Raw genomic sequence first — 21,490 nt, forward strand, 5'->3', positions numbered from 1 at the left:
TTCACAGTCTTGTTTCTCCCCATCACCTGCCCTGAATCCAGCAGACTGCAGCATTTTTGTCGAAGTTGTTTTTTGATGTCGTTGATGTTAAGGAGATGGTACAACAGTGGAAATAGGGCAGGTACAAAATAATCACAAAAGAAAGCAGTGTATGTACCCTGTCGGCTGTGTAAGTAGTGTTCAGATGATTAAGTAAGGCTTCCCAGAACAGTGAGCCTTGAAGGGTGAGCAGGATCCCTTTGGGTAGATAGAAGAGAAGAAGGGATTCTAGGCAGAAAGATGGACGTGGAGGCGCAGGAAGGCCCAGTGTGTTTGACAAATGGATATTCTAGCTAAGCTCTGGTGGGAAAGGAAGTCACGGGACACATAGCCAGAAAGCATTTGTTGTATTTTAATTGAGGAGGGCCTTGAATGCCGGGCTAACGCGTTCGGACTTTATTCTGTAGACAACAGTAAACAGGAAGTACCATGGAGTTTTCCACAGACTTATCCTAAATTAACCTGGAAGCTGGGGAAAGTGCACCCAACCTGGAGTCGGGAGGACTCGAGTTCATATTCGGATTCGAACACTTGACACTAGCTGAGTGACTCTAAGCAAATCACTTTACTCTGCAGAACTCGAACATGAACTAAAACGGAAAAGTCAAGGGGGGAGGGAAAGGGAAGTGACATTTTAAGAAATAAGAAACTGACATCTACACAGGAGAAATGTATCACGCGTTCAAATTAAAACACGCTAAGGTGTATATCATTAGGAATAGTTTTAGATTCCCTGTGCTCCTTGGTTTGGCATTTAAAGCCTCACAAATTGTTCTAGCTGTCTCCCACATTAATCGAGCCAATCTAAACCGGGCACTGTTTTCCCAACCCCCCCACCCCACGCATTTCCAGCTGAAAAGGTTTTTTTTTTTCTCCTCGAACCCCTCCCATTTATCAACATATAATTTGCATTATAAATATTTGTGGATTTGTCTCGTTGCTTCTCCCTCCCCCGATGGACTGTGACCTTCTAGAGTGCAGGGGAGCGAGCCTCGTTTTATCTCAGTATCCCTAGCGTATTGTTTATAAATAGGCAATTAATGACTGTCCATTGAATCGCAGCGTATTTCTCCTTTGATCTCTTTGATGGGCTAAGTGCTGAGAAGTTTGCTCGCTCCTCTTCTTCCCGGCTCCCAAGCCCAGCGCTCCATCAGGCGTGACTTCTTATTGGCTGAAGCCCGGGGCATCAATCTGTCCTTCACTTGGATAATGACTCTCCTTTCTCATCCCGTTGCAGGGCATTGGATAGAAACATCAAGCGAAGTGGGCGGAGTTCGTAGGGGAAAGTCCCATAGGACAAACCAGAGGGGTGGAGCCAAGTGTAAGCTAGGGGGGTGTTGGGGGAAAACCTCCGCGTGTCAGGCCTGGCCGAGCGCGCTTCCTGCTGGGAGTTGCAGTTCATCCCGCTGCAGGAGTTTCCGATTTGGGGTCCGCTTTGGGACTCCATCTCCCGTCGGGCCGCGCGTGGGCCGCTCCCGCCCCGCCCCGCCGGTTTATTGGTGTGGGCGTGGGCGCTCTCTTATTAGAAAGTGCAGTCCCGGGATATTCTCCGCTGTACTCGCTGACCGGCTCTGGGCTGTTTTGGTGTTCACGTTCTCGGGCTCCCTTGTGGCAGACGTCGGGCGCGGGGAGCTCCCAGGCCGCTGGACGGCGGAGGATCGGCGGGCTGCGCTCCCGTGGCGGGACGTCTCCTGCGACGGCTCGAGAGTCGGTCCTCTAAGCGCTCGCTGTGAGTGCACAGCAGGGGGCCTCGAGCTGAATGCCGGCTCTCCCGAGCCGCCGCAGCTGGTGCCGCTGAGCCCCCGCGAGCCGTCCGGCGGTGAGCCCGCGTCCGCCAGCTTGTTGCGACGCTCCCCTCGGGCTTGGACACCATGCTTCCCAGGCTCTTCAGCGTGCGCGTGTGGGCGCCAGTGGGCGTCCTGACCTCATTGGCCTATTGCTTTCACCAGCGCAAGGTAGCCCTGGCCGAGCTGCGCGCGGACCGACGACCGCCCGTCACTAACTCCAGGCAGCTGCAGCTGAAGATGGTGCAGGTCGTGTTCCGCCACGGGGCGCGGACGCCCCTCAAGCAGCTCCCGCAGGAGGGGCAGGTGAGAGGCTGGGGCGAGGGTGGAGCCGGCCGGAGTGCAGCGCCTTCCGTGCCAGCCAGCGCCTCCCGGCGGCGTCCCGGAGGGGACGAGGCTCTCGGCCGGGCCCCTCCCCGGAGCCCCGCCGGAGCGTCCCGGCGCGCTCGGCACGCGCTCGCCTCTGCACGCTGGGCTCTCCAGACACCGGGCTGCCGCCAGTGGCCTGGGGGTGTGAGTGTTTGCCAGCGGGATGACAGAGGCCGCCTCCCCGAGCCTGGAAGTCCAGAACGGCCCCCTGCCGCTTCTGGATACCCGGGGATGCTTCTCTGCATCCCAGCTCCTCCCCCACCCCACCCCCGCCCCTCCTCCAACTTTGCTTTCCTCTTTCTACCCAAATTAATTCGAGTCAGTAAGTAGTGTTTTACAGCATCTAGGGGAGATAATGTGACAAAATTAGGGAAAGACCTAGATTACAAACCACCCAGGCCTCCCTGGGCCTCAGTTTCCTCCCCCGTAAAATGAGAAAGGTGAATTACAGGGTTTTGCAGGTCCCTCCCAACTCTGGTTGTAGTGTCCTGGGATCCCAGGTTGCGCAAAGCATTAACCCCCATATCCCGGGACTTAAAGGTAAGGGTGGGATATGGACTGGTTGTCGATGAACTCCTAATTTAATGAAGGGAGGGGAAGAAATCCCAGACAGATGAGAGGGGTGAGTGGGGCAGGGTCAGAAGGTGCCTTAGAGGAAGTGATGTCTTCCAGTTGGGATTGTTAAGAGATGGTGTGAGTGGGGCTCTAAGGGGGGAGGGGGAGTTGTTGTGGGCAAAGCATGAGGATGCAAAGGGCCATATGAAAAAAGGCTGGTAAAGTGACTTGGAATCAGACAGTGAAATATCCTAAATGCCAGAATCCCAAGCTTTGACCTTATTGGATAGGTAGTCGGTGAGGAAGCTCTGAAAGTTTTTGAGGAAAGGGTTGACGTCCTGGGGGTGCATTAGAAAGGTAGATTATTCATCTAGACAGTAGTGTGAAGAAAACCTGGGAGAAGGGAATATTAAAAATGGGAATAACAATGAAGAGGCTTCTCCAGGGGTGTGAAAGGGCTGTACATGATGAATTTGAGGGGGAGGAAAATGATAAAATTTCTCTAAGATTATAGACTTGTTTGAGGAAATAGTGGTGCAGATCTAAAGTTGAGGAAGGGGCAAGTTTGAGGGACAAGGGGATGATACTCATTTTTGAAACTGGTAAGTTTGAAGTTGCAGCAGGATTTCCAGATGGTAAGATCCAGAAAAGTTAGAAATTCCCTCAAGTTCTAAGAGAGATTATTAGAGGTTTGGGAGTCGCCTTGATGTGAGAAAGATTCCTTTCTAGATTCCCATCCTCTCCTAGTTAATAATGTAAATTGCCCTTTAACTCACAAATCCTGGTGCCTTTGAATTCCAATAGAATATCCGGACCTGTCCCAGCCCCATCCGGATCTGAGTCAACTTTGGGGCTACACCTAAAAGCCCCTTGAGCTAAGTCTCCTATTATAAAGAGGCCACGCTGGGAACCCCTATTTGCAGAGATTCCAAACATGGTCGCCATGTGAGGACCCTCTGTCCACTGGACCCTTTGTCCAGTGCCCTCCTTATCTCTTATCTTCACCTAATAATAAACCTCTTTTATCAATCTAGCTCTCCAGGCCAATAAATGCTTTTATTGGGAACTCGCTCCGCTACTAGACCCATTTACCGCCATACCCTTGCGCTGAATCGGTACCCAAACCTGCCACTAGACCTTAACTAAACCCTAATCTCATTTAGGTACCTCAAATCTAAACCTCAACAGCCTTCCAAAAATTGTAATTGAATCTGTGTGTAAACCCCATGTGGTGGGACAGAGAAACAAGAAATGGGCTTTGCTGAATTTGTTTCTCCTTAAAGAGGGGAAAACTAAGAAGAGCCAAAGCCAGGAAGGCAGAAAAATCTTAGATACTGTGACATGAAAGGGGGGGCGGGGAGGGAGATGTGTAGCAAGGGAGGGAGTGACAAGTTTGAGAGAGCTGGAGGACCGAAAACACCTTTGGAAATTTTTTTATTATTATTATTGAAGATTGATGAATAGGAACTTTCTTTAGAAAGTAACAACAGAAGATTTTGTAGGTTGATCTGTGGCTTCAGAAACAGGACAGGTCTGGTTCAAGTTTTGATTTCTGGGACACACAGCAATTCATTTAAACTCTCAGAGCCCTAGGCAATTGTCTGAAACTAAAGAGAACCAGTCTTGGGAGGCTGGGGGTGGGGAGGAGGAGTTTCCTCCTGGGGGGAATTCCCTGTAACAGTGAAATCACCAATCACCAATTTAATTAAATTTAAAAAAAAAAAAAAAACAACCCTTTTAAAGGAAGGAGAGACATTTTTAAAGAATTGGCCATTTTTAAAATCAACATTATTTTTATGAAAACTGAAAGCTTGCTCAGCTTAATTATAGAGCAAATAGCAATCTCTAGGAATCATTTTTTTTTTTTTTTTTAATCAGCAGACTGGGTATGATAAAACACTTGCATTGTCTGCTTCACATGGTTATCATGAAAGGTATCAAGAGATATGTAAAAATACTTCAAGCTAAAGTCTTATGCAAATGACAGGGATTTTTATTATCCGAGGAGACATGCCTGGAGTTGAGAGACTTGTGTTCTGTTGGGTAATTTTGGAAAATCACCAGTTTCTAAGGATCCAACTTTGACATGTTTCTGAATTGGTGGAACTCTTCATTATTGTTCTTCTACTTCAGAGTTTTATCTCCAGTTAGCACTGAGAAAGGGCCTGGGGATGGTCTAGCATCCAAAAAGTAAATTATTTCCTCGACTGCTTGTGAGACTAATTTGTCATTCTCTGTACCACCTCTCCTAGGCAGATGGATTCTTTTGTCTCAAACTTTCCAAACCTATATGCAGAACTCTTTAAGCATTTTCCTTCCTGTAAAAGCAAATAGCCTTAGAACCATAATAGGTGAGTGAATTCCATTTGCTTTATTTTTCTGCGGCTTCTCTTTTTCTTTGCTTTTCCTTCTGAGAATCCCAAAGGCTTGCCCTTTGGTTTGGTGCAAAGGGGTTGTGATCTAGACTGCAAAGGGTCCTTTTGCTGATGAAGGAGACAGAAGAATTATGGGAATTTCATCTGAAAAGAAGGGCCGTAGCGTGAGATCATGTTTGTAGATGCCCAGTAACTATTTGGTCTTGAATTGATTGAAATTGACTTCTGAGTTAAGACTGTCTTATGTATAGTTCTGTCTTTAGGCACTGGATAGATACCATAATTAGTTTCCAAGAGAACTATGGCTTGATAAAAGAGGGATAAAGGACATTAAATTTTGTGACATCTAGTTTTTTGCCCCAAGGTTATCTAAACTAGAATCTCAAATTCCTGATTCCTATCCAGAAATCCATTGATTTATTTTTTTTTCTTTTCTGCCTTCTCAATCTTCTACTTAGCTGGTTGTGGACATAGTTCCCGTGGTCATTGGACAAAAAATCTCTGAGCATCCACAGTTGGTAAAATTGATGGGAAGATAAATCAAGGAGTTTGCAGTGGGAATGGAAAGGAAGGAATGTGTTTCAGATCTGTTCTAATGATAAGACCAAGACATTAAACTGGATGCTAGAGATAATGGTAAGGAATGAGACTTAAGATAATGCCAGGATTTTGAGCCTGAGTGACTGATGATGCCATTGGGAGCGGGAACTGGGTGGTAGATTAGATAGAAGGTTTGGTTTTAGACATGTTCAGTGAAGGGACAGTGGATGACAGCCAAATAGAGAGGTGTCATAGGTGGTCTGTGGTGCTGAGGTCTAACCTCAAATATCTCCTATTCTTCTAAACAAACCTATTACTCCAACTGTACTTCACTCTTTGCTGTCTCTTAGTACCATATGTCTGTTTCCATCCTTATCCTTTTACCTTCCGGCCTTTTTGCTTTAAATATCCTTTTCTTGCTTTTTACCTAATTTCTGCTTTATTCTTCAAGGCCACTTACTAACCTTGACCAGCAAGCTTTTCCCTTTCACCTCACAGGTATTAACCTTCATTACTCATTTGCTGCTGAGTCATAGGTAATATAGGGTTAAATATGGAATGAACTTTGGAGCTCATGTAGAATATCTCTTTCCCATTTTACAAATGAGGAAATGAGGTCTTAAATATGAACAATGACTTACCTAAACTCATATAGAGTTTATAGTTTCATAGGAAATAACAAAATTAGGATTTGAAACCAGATCCTCTGACTCCAAATCCAGTGTTATTTTCATTGGGCTATGTGACAAATATAGTTGTTTAACTTCTTGTTTGATATTTGATTTTTGTGTAGTTTGCATTGCTAACTAGTTTTCTTAAAAAAAAAAAAAAAAGCAAAAATAAAATCCTTGGAATAAATATGCATAGTCCAGGAGTGACTTATGTGTAAAAAAAGGAAATGTCCCACTCTGTGTCTTGAGTTTTTACTACATTTCCATCAGAAGGTAGCTTGCTCTGTTGTGAATTTCACAACGGCAAAAGTCACCTCTTATTCCTTGCTTATATCTCCCAAAATGCTTAGCATTGTGCCATTTAAATGTGGCTATTTTAAATGAATGAGTCAAGGAAATTGTTGTTAGAGGACAGTTCTGGAGATATAACTTTGGGGGACTGTTTGCGTGGAGGTGGTTGTTAAAGCTGTAAAAATAGATGCGTTCTCCAAGGAGCAGGGAGAATGTGAGATAAGTTCAAACACTGTTGGTCTTCTTTGAGGATTGGGGAAGAAAGAATTGATATTTTAAAAAGGAAAAGATTTGGTCAGAAACAAAAGAGAAATAGGATGGGCTCCTATCTCAGTGATCAAGGGAAGAGAGAGGTAACACATTGAGCTAAAGGATTCTAAAAGCTTAAAAAGTATGAGAAAGGAAGGTGGGGGAGAGTAGAGCCATTGGATTTGTCTAGGAAGAATGGTCATTGTTTACCTTTAAGAGAAGATGGGCAGGAACCAGAGTGCGGAAGACTAAAGAAGGTCTACGGGATGAATAACTGGGAGTAACAGATGGAAACTATTTGTTCAATAAACTTGACTGAGAGGGGAGGGGAAGTGAATTGCAGAAGGTAGCAGGGCATGGCAGCAAGGGTGTCCCTTGGAGCTTAGATTTGGAGTTGGAAGGGAGCTTAGAGTTAGTACTAAGGGTAAGGAATTAAGCCCTAGAGCACAACAAGCAGCACAGCAGAGATTCAAATTCAAATCCAGTCTTTGTACTGTATATATTTTTTATCAAGTTGTGCTTGTTAATGGGAAATTCTCAGAAAGTCATTTCCCAGTGGGGATTTGGAAATAAGCAAAAATGCTTGTGCCACTCCTTGGTAGTTTCATTATATAATTCATAGATTCATAGGTTTAGAGTTGTATAAGACCTTGGATGATAAAACTGAGTCACACAAGAATGAAGTGATTTACTGAAATGTGCCCAGCTATTTATTTATGAATGAATGAAAGAAAAGTGTGGAAGGGGAAAAGAAGACATTTAAGGGCTTGCTCTATGCAAAAGCACTGTGCTAACTACCAAAGTTACAAACAAAAATGCAATAGGAGCTCTCATGCTCATAAGTAGCAAACAAATCTAAGAGATTTTAGAAGCAAGTTTGATGGAAAGACCTCAGGGTCCTTAGGATACAATGGCAACATAGTGGTGCATTTTTTGTGTCATTTCTTTAAAAAAAAAAAAACAAAACTTTGAAAAATATATTTATTTGTTTTTTTACTCAATAGTATTTACAGTTACATGTAAAGTTGGTTTTCAACATTCATCTTTATTAAGATTTTTGAGCTCTAAATTTTTCTCTTTTCCTCAACCCCTCCCCAAGTTGGCAAGCAATCCATTCTAGGTTAGACATGCGCAGTCATGTTAAAACACATTTCCACATTAGTCATTTTATAAAAGAAGTCTCAGAACAAAAGGAAAAACCATGAGAAAGGGGAAAAAAAGAGTGAAAATGGTATGCTCGGATCTGCATTCAAACCCTATAGTTCTTTCTCTGAATGTAGTCAGCATTTTCCATCACGAGTCCTTTAGTGTCATTTCTGCTGATAAAGTCACATCCATTTCTAACATCGAGCCATTGGACAGTGCCTGTTCCTCTGGACGACTCTGTGGCCTAGCCTGAAAACAGAATCTCGGGAAATTGCTATTCTCAAATCTCTTGGCTTCGGGGTCCTGGCTCTCTCCATCCAGGTCTCAAAGGTGGTGCTGTTGAGGTGTTGGCTGGAGTTTTGATTTTCTTGGAAATGTCGGCTGCTCTCTCTCCCTTAAAGTGCCTTGTTGTCAATGAAGAACAGCTTATAGTCAGGAGGACTGGACTAAGTCCCCAGTGCTTTCTTTCTCTATCTCAAATGTCCTTTATTTCCTCCCTCTGAGGAAGAATCTCAGCACTGAAAAGTTGCAGTCACAGACAGTCCCTGTTGAGTGCTTGGAATTAATTGGAAGATGTAAATGCCATACTTATAAACAGTCCTTTTCACAGCATTGTGGTTTTCAATATTATGACAGGTAGAATGGAATCCCACCCTGTTGGAGATCCCTGACAAAACTCTGTTTGATTACAAAGTCACTAACCTGGATGGTGGACCAAAACCCTTCTCTGTCTATGACAGGCAATACCAGCAGACCATCCTGAAGGTGAGCCATGTTTCCTAGCCCCGGGAGAGTTGGCCTGGGAAGCTCCCAGTCTCCTCATGTTGACCCTAGCCTTGCTCTTCTGCCTTCTCTTTCTACCCTTCTTCCCCCCATCCCTCCTCTGCCCCAGGGTGGCGTGTTTGCAGGACAGCTGACCAACTTGGGAATGCAGCAAATGTTTGCTCTGGGAGAGCAGCTGAGAAGGAACTACATAGAAGACGTCCCCTTCCTCTCCCCGACCTTCAAGCCTTTGGAGGTCACGTGAGTCCCTTGCAAAGTTGTGCCTTTCTAAAGGTCTTAAGCTTGTGAGACCCTATCTGACCCCTTCCCTATGTGGTAGGACCCTCGATGCTCACCCTATGTGCGCATCCCCTGACTCTTCTAGAATGGCTTATGGGGAGGACATGTCTGGTGGCTATATGGGACAGGATCCATGACGGGGAAGACGGCCCCTTGAAAACAAGTCTCCAGTCAGCCTGGCAAGAAATGTGAGTCTTTCTAGCTTCACCCTCCTGAGAGGCTTTTTTTTCCTCCTCAGTGTTCGCTCTACTAATATATTTCGGAATCTGGAGTCTTCTCGGTGTTTGCTCGCAGGACTTTTCCAAGGCCAGAAAGAAGGTTAGAGCCTCTTAACTGCTGAATGTCCTGCTTCTCAAGCTCTTAGAGCCCTCAGCTTTGCCTTTGTGTTCTCCCTTCCCTCCATGCATGGAGCCAAGGGAACACTGGCACCCTCCGGGATGCTTGCCGTGGTTTCCCTCCTCGGGTTCTTCAGCAGCTCTCAGAGCTTCCCAGAAAGCCTGCAGTGGGCAAGGGTGGCAGAGGATGGCAGGGACGGCCCATCGGGCCACAGTGGCTGCCTCGGGGCTGGCTGGACCTATTGAGGAAAATTCAGGACACAGTTCATAGTGTGCTGTTTAAGTGAATGAAATGAAGTTTGAATGTGGATGAAATATGGCGGAAGGCGAAGAACCTTTGATCTCTGGGTCCAAGATTCTGATTTACCTAGGTAGGAAGCAATTCCACCACATCTGCTCGTCATAGAATCTCAGCACTGGACAGCTTCCAGGAGTCCCTTAAGGGAACAAACTGGACTAGGAATCCTCCCAATAACATGTCAGACAAGTGTCCAGAGGCTTGGGGATGGAGAATTCATGCCTTCCCAAGCAGTGCTACTTGTTAATATGCTTTCTTCTCTGTGGGGCTGAGACCTGTGTCTGTCTCTGCCTTTTTGGGTCAAGCAAGGCAAGTCTAAACACTTTGTTATGTGACAGCCCTTTATATAATTGAAAAACGGCTAATTGTGTCTCCCGCAGTTTTCTTTTGGCTGAACATCTCCCTTTATCTCACTTGATCCTCACGTGGCACTGGTCTGCTTGCCATCTTAATGACCCTCTTCTGGATGTGTTCCCGATTTTTCAGGGACCCTTGGAAACTGGAGAGGCTGACACAGAAAGGGAAAACCAGACCTGTCCTTGGCCCCAGAGCACAGAACTAAGCTAAGGCATAAATTGGAGAAAGGCAGAGTTGGGCTTCTAAGAATTTGAACTGTCCAAGAGTGGAATGAGCTGATCCAAGACTCCTTAAAGACTGGGGATGATATTATAGCAAGGACTCTTATTCAGTCTGTGGACAGGCATTTATTAAGCATCTACTACATAGCAGGATATAGATGAAAAGGATGAACAATCCATACACACAAGAAGCTTATATTCTAATAGGGGAGATAATAGCTCTCATCATTGTACGTAAAGTGTGATCTAAGTGGCAACTGCTATTATTAGTAAACATATATCGTTAAAATTAAGTGAATATTGAAGCCCTCAGTGGGTGAGCCCCTTGAGAAAGAAGGCTCATATACAACAGTTGCCATGGACTGAATGATAAAGCATTTCTATGCCAGACACTGTGCTAAGAATATAAGTACACCCTCGTTTTGCTGTTAAGGAGATTGAGGGACAGGCCGGAGTTTGTGACTTGCCCAAGATCACAGGAAATCTGGCTACAAAGCCAGTACTTCTTCTGCTCTATCATACTTCTTTTTGGGAGCACATGTCTTCACAGAGAGCTGCTTCTAGAGTATAGCTTGGTACTTAATCGAGGCTTTAATACATAAGTTGTCTCTTCTCAAAAGTGCTAGAAACAGAGATGGGCCTGGGAGGTTCTGTTCTGACCAGAGATCTCCTCGGGTCTAAGCACCGGTTCCATGGTGGGGAGATAGTGCTTTTCCATTATTGCTGGGTTGGTTTCATTGTGTGATAAATGCCAAGAAGCTCCCAAAAGTTTTGGTCATGGGCTGTTACAAGTGCAAGACACAAAATGTCAATATGGTGATTTCAGCCAGGACTGTCCTGCTTTTCTGTTTGTGTCCCCAGCTTTCTCACCCATTCCAAAGGGCTTCCTTTCTGTGACTTGACTTTGTTGCCCTGGGGTCCCTTCCTCTGCCATTTAGGGAAACTTGTGCTTGGGGATTATGGCAGTCTCTCCCTTTCTCTAAACCTCCCTGGCTTCCCTCTGCACAGAGACTGGAAGGAGGTAGCCTTTGGTCATTGGCAATGTGACCCGTCCACTCTTTGACTGGACACCATCTGCTGTCCAAAATGTGTGATATTCTTGTGCCAAGAGTTACCATCTATGAATGAATCACAACTTTTGTTCCCCTAGTTTGGCTAGGGAGCTCATGGGCCTTCTGCCTCTTGGGTTCATGGGCTTGGTAGACTTTGTTTGTGGTGAGTGAGTCACAATGTTGTCCATGGGTCTGGCTTTGCAGAGGGCAGGGCAGCTGCTGCTGCTGCAGAGTCGGGGGGAGTCTGTAGTTGATGCCCTCAGACCGGAAAGAGCTGTGAGGGGCATGGAATGGATTGTAACCCGTGTCAGGGCCATTTTATACATGAGGAGCCCTGTGGTAGCCCAAAGTCTGGTGTGTGGAATAACCCCCTTGGGCCCCAAGCCCACAGCTCGTTTGGCTGTAGCGGGGCTAGTCCTTTCTAATTCCACACGTGGCCCACAGTGGGTGAGATGTACCGGGCAGCTGTGGGTCACTTTCTCTTGTTAGGTCCTGCATGCATGGGATGGGGATTCAGGCAATCCTTTGTGGTCTGGGAGTCATCCCCTGCCTGGACCTCCTGGGAGGAAAAGGCTCGCAGACTGCCAAATGATGAGAATGCTTGTTGTCCCTGGGCCAGAAGGGAAGACACGATGCTGAAGTCTTCTCCTACCTGTTCCTCTAGGACCGGTCACCATCCTCACTGATGAAGCGAACTCTGAAATCCTGTATCCCAACTACCAAAACTGCCACTTCCTGAGACAGATGGTCAGGTAACGGCCCCCCTCCTCCCGTCCCTGGGTTTCTGCTCCTTCTGAAATGTCCCCTCCTCAAAGGAGGATGTCTTCCTCCAGCCTTCCCCCGGCTCTCAGTGTTGATTAATCAATTAACAAGTGTTTATTAAGTGTTTGCCACGTGTCGGGGATTGTGTAAGGGCTACGGACTATAGATCCAGAGATGAGAATGAGAATGAAAACGTCTTTAAACAGTTCGTTTTCTGTCAGAAGGTATATATGTATGTATGTGTGTGTAAATAATATGCACATACATATGTGTAGATGTCTGTATGTGTATATTTTTATTTGTACACATTTTAGGTATAAATGCATGTGTATATGGCACATAGATATGTAATACAATAGGTGTGTATCAAATAACTATACCTGTAGATGTGTACATACATATATGCATTTATATGGTTTTTGTATTTATTTATACATATTCAATCTGTAAGAATTGTGTGTATTATACTTATAGAGAGATGTAGAAATCAAATACGTATACCTGTATGATTGTATACATAATTATATAAAAATATGGTTGGCTTTCTCATGCCTGAAGTAGACAGAGGCTGACTTCCTGATCAGGATCTTAGGCTTGTATTATGTAAAAACTTCACCACAGTAAGTTTTAAAGAGAACGTTGCACACCTGATGGGGAATAGAGGTCCGAAAAGCTTTTAAAACAGCTGTATGAGAACCGAGAAGTTTCTCTTGCTAGATGATGGGGAAGGATCATGGGATCATAGAACTGTCGACGTGGGAGATGGAGTGGCTTGGCCAGTGTTGGCCGCAGACGGTGTCAGAGGCTGAATGGGAACCCGACGGCATGCAGAGGGCTCACCCAGTGCAGAGCCTGGCGATGCAGAGATAACAGGGCACAGACCGTCCCCGTGAGGGTCTCAAGCTCCGGAGCTGGAGCCTTAGAGAAAGGGCCAGGTGCCCTTAGAGGAAGAAGGACAAAGGAGAGTCCGGGCGCGGGACTCTGAAGACTCTGTCAGAATGATCACTTGAATCTGTAGTTGTCAAATGTGATTGAATTTGCCTGCGGAGGATCAGGAAAGGCTTCTGGAAGAAGCAGCATGGAAAGGAAGGACAGAAGTTGGGGAGCCAGTGTGGGCTGAGTCCTAGTAATGAGCAAGGGCACAGAACAGAGGGGCCGTGTGGAGAACGTTAAGGGCAGCGCTGGGAGAGAAGGCGGATTGTATTGGGAGAGACTTTGAATGTCAGGAGGGTCGGGGGTCTCCTCTATTTGAGGGGCAATGAGGATTTTAGAGGAGATCCTAGGATCACGCTAGGAAGATTTCTCCAGCAGTGAGATGTGGAGAGAGGGATTAAGATGGGGCAGGAAAACTAGCTGGAGGACTAGGAGACATGGAGCCTGACCTCTGGCTTCGTGAGTACAGAGCCCTCCTGGGTAAGGGTGCTCCTCCTCCCAGTGTAATCCGTGGTCTTAGGGAGCTGCCTAGACTCCCGGCCCTCAGAGGTCCCACTTGGACCCAGGCCCGCTCTCTCTCCTCAAAGGCTTGAAACAGTTTAATGACAGTGGCTCTCATTTCTCCGGTGCTCTTAAAGTTTACAAAGAGTTTTTCTCAACTCTGAGATAGTTGACATGTGACATAGGGTACACACAGAACATACTGCAGCAATTAGAACTGTCTCATTGTACGTTCTATCTGGGCAACGTTCCCATTCTATAATGAGGAAACTGAGTCTTGCCCGGGGTACTGGCACTCGAACCACCATGTGACAGCACTAAGCCACCTGTGGTCAAGGGGAGGGGAGGGCCTGAAGAGGGGGGCTGCAGCGTCGCTGACCAGAAGCAAGCCGGAGGGGATGGACGCGTCGGGCGTGACCTCAGGCTACTTTATTCCGGCATAGGAGGCAGCGGTTTGCTCTGACGGCGCTTTCCACATCACGTTGTGGAAATTGTTTACAAGGCTGAATCACACAGGAAGTGTACGGAGTGATAATGGCTTAAGTCGCAGGGTCCCGGGCTCAGGGACCCAGAGCTGGGAGGGGCCTGGGGGTTGTGGAGTCCTTCTTCATTTTGCAGATAAGGAAGCTGAGCCCAGAGCTTGGCCAGGGTCACAGCCCACGTGCGGGTCTCTGGGCACCTGCCACACGGCCCTGTTTTGTGTCACTTCTATCTGAGCCTGGGGACGGTTTTCCCTTTTCTGTCCCCTGTGCCTGCTCTGGTGCCAGCTCGTGGTTACCATTTACCCAAGTGAGTACTGAGGTTCCGGCTCACCCGGACACTCAGCCGTGGGGTCATAGATGTAGCAGAGACTTTGGGGCGACCCTAGTGTGCTCCTTCCACAGGCTTGTGGGGGCTTGCCCAGGGTCATGCTGCGGCTCAGCGTCTGAGGGGGGACCGGAACCCAGAGCTGTCCAGGGCCCAGACCTTAGCTCCAATCCCTGAGGGGTGGAACCATGCCTTTACCCCGGACTTCTCTGCCTCTGGATCCATTACTCTTTGCCACACACCGGACTCCCCTTCCTTGGGGACTCCTTATGGACTTGGCCTGGCTGTCCGGAGCGCAGTGAAGTGGGAGCCGCGGCAGGCGAGAGCCAGCTTCTGACCTTGCCCGCGCGGGGCCTCGCAGAAGCCGCTGTCCTCGAAGCCTCGCTCCCCTCGTCGGCGCCTTTTCTCATTCTCGTCAGAGCATCTTTTTGGAGACCCTGGGAGATTCCGCGTGTGAAGGCTCCTTAAGGATTGGCCAGTGCTGTCCAAGCATAAGGCTGTTTGCTTTGTGTGGATTTACTTTAAACATTTTCCCTGCCTCCTCTCATTTCTCTGGGAAAACCTCTGACTTGGGGAGGAATCTTGGTGTCTGGTTCATAGAGAGGAAGCCTTTATCCTGAAGAGTGGGTGATGTGCCCAGAGCCCGGCCTGGCTCCCGGCTACTGGCCCGTGTTGTTCTGAGGGTCCCGCCTGAAGCTAGAGTTGGCCCGTAGCTCTGCCCTGGACCCTCGGCACCATCCCATGTTGCAAAGCAGGCACTGAGGGGCCAGAGATGGTCAGAGAGTGGCCAGAATTAGGACCCGGTTTTTCTCAGACTCTCCATTCCAGGTACTTTTTGCCCGTTCTCACTTGTTTGTGCTAGTAATGGCAGCTCAGCTTCCACTCCTGCCCTGTGCTGTGCCGGGGACAGGGTCTCGTAGGGACTGGCTACCCCTCCCCTCCATGGCTAACGCGGGAGAAGGTGCGATGGCTCCCTCCTTTGCTCCTCAGGATCAGGAGGCTGATGGCCTCGCTGCAGCCTGGGATCTCAGAGGACTTGAAGCTGGTACAGGAAGAGATGGGCCTGGATCAGCACCAAGAAGTGGACTTCTTCATTCTGCTAGACAACGCGCTGGCGGAGGAGGTGAGTGCGGGCTTCCCGCTGGGAGCCGTCCCCCTGGAAGGGCTGGCCCATCCTCGTGCCCTTGCAGGACCCCCGGCAGCTCGCTGCTTTACAAGGCACTGTTTGATTCTAGTTTTCCGAAAATTCTTCAGCCGTCTCCCATTGGCTTTGAGAGCCCAGCCTCTGGATTTGTTCTGGTCATGCTCTCAGTGCTCTGCACCCCTTTTAGAGTGGGGCCCCCAGTTCTCCCCCTCCCTCTGAGGGAGCTAGCCAGTGCACCTTTGGCCCTAGTTTGGGGGGAAGGAGAAAGGCTGGAGCACAAAGCTGAAGGAGTTCAAGTTCCAGGCTTGGCTTTTGTTGCGGAAACTATGGAAATCCGGACTGATCTCCCCTTTGCAGATAAAGTGAAGCCCAGCGCAGTGTTTACTATGTGTCAGACACGGTAGGCCCTTGGGGTGTGGGGAGAGAAATGAAGCGGTCTGCCCTCGGGAAGCTTACAAATATCAGGAAAAGTCAGGACTGCCCGCAGCCCCAGGCTCCCCGCGTCGAGGGCCGCTCTCTATGGTCAGGACAAGGGCTTTGGTCCCCGAATGTCCGTGGAGATGGGGCGGGAGCCAGCCAGTCCTTCCCGGCTTGTAGTGGGTATAATGGGAACAAAAGCCAGTTTGGAGGCCTGTGGGGATCTGGGCCCTTCCCTTCAGGCCTTCCTCTTGTTTTTGGCACCCCCCACCCTGAGGGAATTCCTCCCACGGAGGAGGAGCCCAGGAAGGTCCCTGAGCACAGGAAGGCCATGGAGGGACATTTCAGAGCTGAAACAAAGCGGGGCCTGGGCCGGGCTAACAAAACAGAGCGAGACTCGTGTCCTGGCAGCTGGCTCTGCTGTTTGGGGCAGCGAGTGTTCGGTGGGCGGAGAGAGGGTCTGGAGTCAGAAAGAACCGAGTTCAAATCCAGCCTCAGGCTCTAGCCCCAGGATCCCAAGCGAGATGCTCCTCTCTGTTTGCCTTAATGTCTTGGAGAAGGCATGAGGGGCCGGGGGAGCTTTTCTGTGTTAGCTGCCCAGCTCGTATGACTGGTCCCAGAGCTGCTCCTTCCTGCTCTTCCAGAGGCAGGAGCGGCATCTGGGCCCTCCCCACTGCTTCCCTCCCTGGCCCCTGACCAGGCTTCCCCCTCAGATTCCCCCTTGTTCCTCTCTCATGCCCTTAACTAGAATTCGGGCAAGTACAGGGTAGATCTGTGCATGCCCTGGAGGCATGGGGACAGGGGGCCGAGTCCTACTCTTGCCTCGGTAGCTCTCCCCTCCCTGTGCCTAAAACAGTGTCCTAGAAAAAGGAGCACAGGCCCTGTGACTGTCGAGACAGCCTGAGACCAAGACTTGGCTGGGGGACCAGGAAGGCTCCTGCCCATTCAGGGGGGACTGGTGTCCTGGGTGCTAGGCTAGGACCTGGGAGATTTCGGTTTGGTCCTGGATATGCTGAGTGACTTCTGGCCTGGACTTTGCAAAGGCACTGTGCCTCGGCTCCCTCCTCCTATAAATAAATATAAACAGATGGACCAGAAAGTCTTTGGGATGTCCTTTAATGCTGAGCACAGTGTCTGGCAAATAAATATTTATTGATTTAGAGGAACTCGGAATTGGGGGATACAGTGACTACAGGGGAAGGAGCTGGCCCGACCAGCCGAGGTTCAGATCTTGTCCCTGACACGTAATTCCTCTGAGGCTTCGGGGAGCTCACTTAGCCCTCCTTAGGGCTCGGGCTCCTCCCCTAAGAGGACGTGGGTCAGACTAACGGCCTCTGAGGTTCCTTACCACTCTAAGTGTCTATAATCTTATTATCCAGAAAACTGCAAGTGAAACCCGGCAGGGGAGGGAGGCATTTCAAGGGAGGGCAGCAGAGCTAAGCCAGCCCGGGTGCGCGTTCGGTCTGCCTGGGATGGCAGGGGGCGGGGAGAGAGGTCCGGTGAAGGACTTGGGCATTATTGGGTGGGTCCTGCCTGGAGACCCAGGAAATGCCCTTTCCTAACACATTCACGGTCCTTTCAGGTTCACGGGCTCCCCAGCTCCCCCTTGCTAAAGAAGTTCACCCAGATGATTGAGCAGAGAGCTGTTGAGATGGCTCTCTTTATCCTGGGAACCACAGACAGGTGAGGCATCTGTTCCTGAGGCATCCTGAGACTTGGGGGGGGAGGGCACAGGAGGTGCCACCAGGCCCGCCCCCCTGCTGGCTCTCATGCTGGCAGAGAAGCCACGGCTGCTCCATGCTGGTGTCAGGCTGGCTGGCACACATGGGTTCCCGGGAGGCCTGGTAAGCTTGTGGGTGGCCTGCAAATGTCAGGCGTCATGGGGAGCCTGGTCCATGAGCTTCCGCTGCCCAGCAACTTTTCTTAGTCTGAAGTTTGAAAGACAGAGGTTCTTGTGACCCCCCTCCCCCCAGGGTCTCCGTGTTGGGGATTGGGGAGCCTCGGGCTGTCTGAGACTCCCCTCCTGTGCCCCATGGTCATCCGGCCCCTGCCCGAAGACCTCTGCAGTTGGGGAACTCACCCCCGGCAGAAGCGGCCTGGACCACTTGGGAACGATGCTCCTTTTGGACTTTTTCCCCTTGTGCTGTTACCTTCTGTCTGTTCCTGTGGCTTCTGCCCGCTGTCCTGTCCTGCCGTCATGGGGCTGAGCAGACCAGGAATCCTTACCCCTTCTCCCTGTCAGAGCCTTTAGCATGAGCAGCTTTACTGCACCTGCCAAGTCTTGTGTTCTCTGGGCTCAGCCGGCCCCCTAAGGGAGGGGCTGCGAGGTCCCTCCTCATCCCCTTTTTCTTGGTATTCTCGGCGTCCTTCACATGGGCCGTAGGGCCGACCGGGATCCAAGATGTGGAGTCACCGGGGGCTTCGGGCTCTCCCCTAGTTCCGCAGACAGTGCCTGACCATGCAACCTGGTGTTTCATTAGCTTTTTGTTGTTCATAACCTGTTGCTGTTGGAGCGAGCCTGTCGCGCGCTGAAAGCCTCCGATCCCCTCCCCTGAGCCGCCGTCTCACTGTCGCCTTCATCCAAAGTGCGCCTGATTTTTTTAACCTAAGCATAAGATTTTACATTTATCCTGATTAGATTTAGCCCATTGTTCCCTGTCATATCCTGTATGCCGGCCTTGTTAGCAAGTGGCCCACTCCTGACAGTAAAAATATGGACTTGTCTCCCCCATAAAGAGTCTCAGGTTGTGGGTCATCAGGAAAGTGGTGGGAGCTGCTGTGTGAAAGATCAATGGGGAGAGAAGCATAAGAGTTAAGGTTTTAAGAAGCATCATGGTCTGTTGCATAAAAATAATGGCAATCAAATGCATTTCCTCCTCTTGGGGAGCAGCGTGTCCGCTAGTGCTCTCCCAGACCCGGCCATTTCACAAGCTTTCCTCTTGCCCGCTCGGGCTCTGCTTGGCTCACACGCCTTTGCCCCTGGAACTTGGGCCCTCCTCCTCTCCCTCCCTCCTTTGCCCGCCCGTGGCCCTCGACGTGTTCACGGGCCGGCTCGGAGGTCTTCCCTCTCCCAGCGATCCTGCCTTTGCTCCGCGTCCCTTCAGCACATCTGGATTTCATTTCCAAGGCTCCTAGAAGATTTGGTTTTGGCGAGACCCCAGAAGTCCCACATTCGGTTGTTGCCAGAGCTTTCCGGGGAACTTGGGTGCTGCTCGTCTCCACGCTTTGTGCTTGCCCAGACGCTGGTTTTTTTTTAATGGTTTTTTGGATGGTTTTTTATATGTCCGGTGCAGCGTCCCCAGCCAGGTGGCCTGTGTAGCGTATTCCTTCTGCATCTCCCTCCCCTGGCCGAAACCCTTTGTCGAGCTTGCGATAAATCATTCATTAATGAGCCTCCTTCCTCTTCGCCGTTTCTCACAGTCTGGGCCCAGGCTCTCCTGCCCTGGGCTGCTGCCTCCCCCCGGCTCTGCTGTTAAGCCTTGTTTGTAGGCCTGGAACCAGCACTTCTCAGTGCAGTGGGAGAAGCGTCTGCCACTGAAATTACTGCTCTCTCTAGGCCCTGTCTGACTTTTAGGGGATTAGTCTATTGAAAGCAGTTACTGCTCCCATAAATACGCATGTATTTCCCAGGCAGGTACACACAGCATTAAGCACGTAGGCACGTAGATTTTATGAACTTGCCTCCTTCCTAGGGAAGGACTTCAGATGTCAGTCGGTCCTATGCTCTCCGTCCTACAGAACAACCTGGTAGAAGCGGCGAACCCTTCTACTCCACCCGGAAACATCAGGTATCTCGTAAATCTGAGGCACGCTGGGACCCCAGACCCCAGGGATGGGGGCGGAGGGGCCAGCAGAGCAAGAGGAAGGAAGTTTCCTCTGAAAAGGGGCCCAGCACACGGAGCACGCAGCCTTCGGTCCCTCTAAAGTGGGCCAGAGCTTGCCGCCTGCCTCTTTGCTACCCCTGGCTCCTGGGTCCATTGGATTCCCTGGGTCTGGACCCGAAGTCCTTCTAATGGAGTTCCACAGGGTCCTTGGGTAAAGAACATTGGAGATGGTGGGGGAAAGGGGGGAAATTGGAACACAAGGTTATGCAAGGTTCCGTGGTGAAAAATTATCCTTGCATGTTTCAAAAATAAAAAGCTTCAATAACATTTTTTAAAAAAGAACATCAAAGATGTTTCTTCAAAAACTCTTCCAGAAAGCTCTACCTCTACGCCACCCATGATGTGACCCTCATGCCCCTCCTAATAACACTGGGGATTTTTGACCATAAGTGGCCCCCCTATGCTGCAAATCTGATCCTGGAACTCTACCAGCACCAGGAGTCCAAGGATTGGTTCGTGCGACTTTCTTACAATGGCGAGGTAAGCCCCTTTGGGTGGCCCGAGGGGTCTGGTCGGTCTGTGCAGCCAGGCTCCTGAATTCCCCTCCTGAATTGGAGGGGAAAGCTTGAGAAGGGAGGAGGTGTCTGGGGACAGAATCTGGAATCCGAGATCCCGAGGGTCCCCCCTTTTGTCCCCCTTGCTTGTGTGACTTCATGCCGCTCACTCAGCCTCTCTGGCCTCCTGTTCCCAAGCCTTCTCCCATGTCTCCGGGCCCCCTCTCAGCCCTGGCCCACAGAGGGTCACCAATAACGGGACTCTTGGCTAGTCCTGAGGAGTGGGCAAAGGGAAGGCCATTGAGCCCGGGCCAGCCGTGAGCCTGGACATCGGGGGAGGTGTGTGTGCCTGAGAACGTTGGCGCAGCCCTGGCTCCTTGCACCCTCGGGCCCTACAGCTGTCCTGGGGCCCTCGGCACTCTGCCCCGCTTCTTTTTTCTCTACAGGCACAAGTGGTAAAAGGGTGCCCAACGGAGTTCTGTCCCCTGGAAGAGTTTTTGAACATATTGTCAACTTACACTGTGAGCCCGGAAGAATACACTGCGCTGTGCTCCCAGCCGGCAGACGTAGGCGTTGGGCAGGACCAGTGATCCCCCGGGAGGCCCATTTTTAAATAAACACTTGTTGGCATAAATATCCGGGGCTCTGTGCGTGTGTGAGGGGGTCACGCAGGTCTTGTGTGGGGATGAGGGAGCGTGTCTCCTGGGCAGGGCTCGGAGGCTGGGAACCTCGGGGAGGTGGGACCCAGACTCGGGTAACTACGCCAGTGTACCACGGAGCTGTGACTTCACCTTCCTTGAGAGCGGACCTCCAAGGCGGGGCACGCCGCAACCCTCTGTACTTGGAAGAAAGCTGGGCCCCCCAACAACCTGATCCCGTGTGGAGCTCCCCAGTCTTCAGCGAGCAGGTCCCACAGCTCCAAACCTACCCAGCCCTCCTGGCTTGGTTGGACCCGCCAACCTCTGGGAGCCAAGATCTTCCTTTGTGGCACAATAAGGTACCCAGAGTGGAGGGGATGCTTACTTGTTACCTAGTGGCAAAGGCTTCAAAGAGCCGTCTGCAGGTCTGGGCTCTCCCACTTAGTACTTCTGGATCTCCTCATCTCTATCACAGGATAGCTTGGGTCAGTGATTTCTGAGGTCTCCCCGGCTCTAAATCCTAAAATTCTGGCAGCCCCATAAGCCTTCGCTGGCAGGCGCCCGGG

The 21,490-nt window shown here is 49.8% G+C and overlaps 1 protein-coding gene across 1 annotated transcript; it reads left to right on the forward strand.

Annotated features, from left to right (window-relative positions):
• The first annotated feature begins 1,777 nt into the window (after positions 1-1,777).
• ACP6 (acid phosphatase 6, lysophosphatidic) lies at positions 1,778-20,920 on the forward strand. Its single transcript, XM_051992848.1, has 10 exons — positions 1,778-2,129; positions 8,656-8,784; positions 8,912-9,042; positions 9,320-9,399; positions 12,009-12,096; positions 15,338-15,470; positions 17,491-17,591; positions 19,601-19,696; positions 20,107-20,272; positions 20,733-20,920. Exons 1-10 carry the CDS (start codon positions 1,911-1,913, stop codon positions 20,874-20,876), a joined length of 1,287 nt encoding a protein of 428 aa, XP_051848808.1. The 5' UTR covers positions 1,778-1,910; the 3' UTR covers positions 20,877-20,920.
• Positions 20,921-21,490: the final 570 nt, after the last annotated feature.

This window comes from Antechinus flavipes, chromosome 4 (assembly GCF_016432865.1).
Source record: "Antechinus flavipes isolate AdamAnt ecotype Samford, QLD, Australia chromosome 4, AdamAnt_v2, whole genome shotgun sequence".
Lineage (NCBI taxonomy): Eukaryota > Metazoa > Chordata > Mammalia > Dasyuromorphia > Dasyuridae > Antechinus > Antechinus flavipes.

Coding starts and splice junctions, on each gene's coding strand:
- ACP6 (XM_051992848.1), top strand. CDS start 1,911: ATGCTTCCCAGGCTCTTCAGCGTGCGCGTGTGGGCGCCAGTGGGCGTC. Junction 2,130..8,655: donor AGCTCCCGCAGGAGGGGCAG/GTGAGAGGCTGG, acceptor ATATTATGACAG/GTAGAATGGAATCCCACCCT. Junction 9,400..12,008: donor TTTCCAAGGCCAGAAAGAAG/GTTAGAGCCTCT, acceptor CTGTTCCTCTAG/GACCGGTCACCATCCTCACT.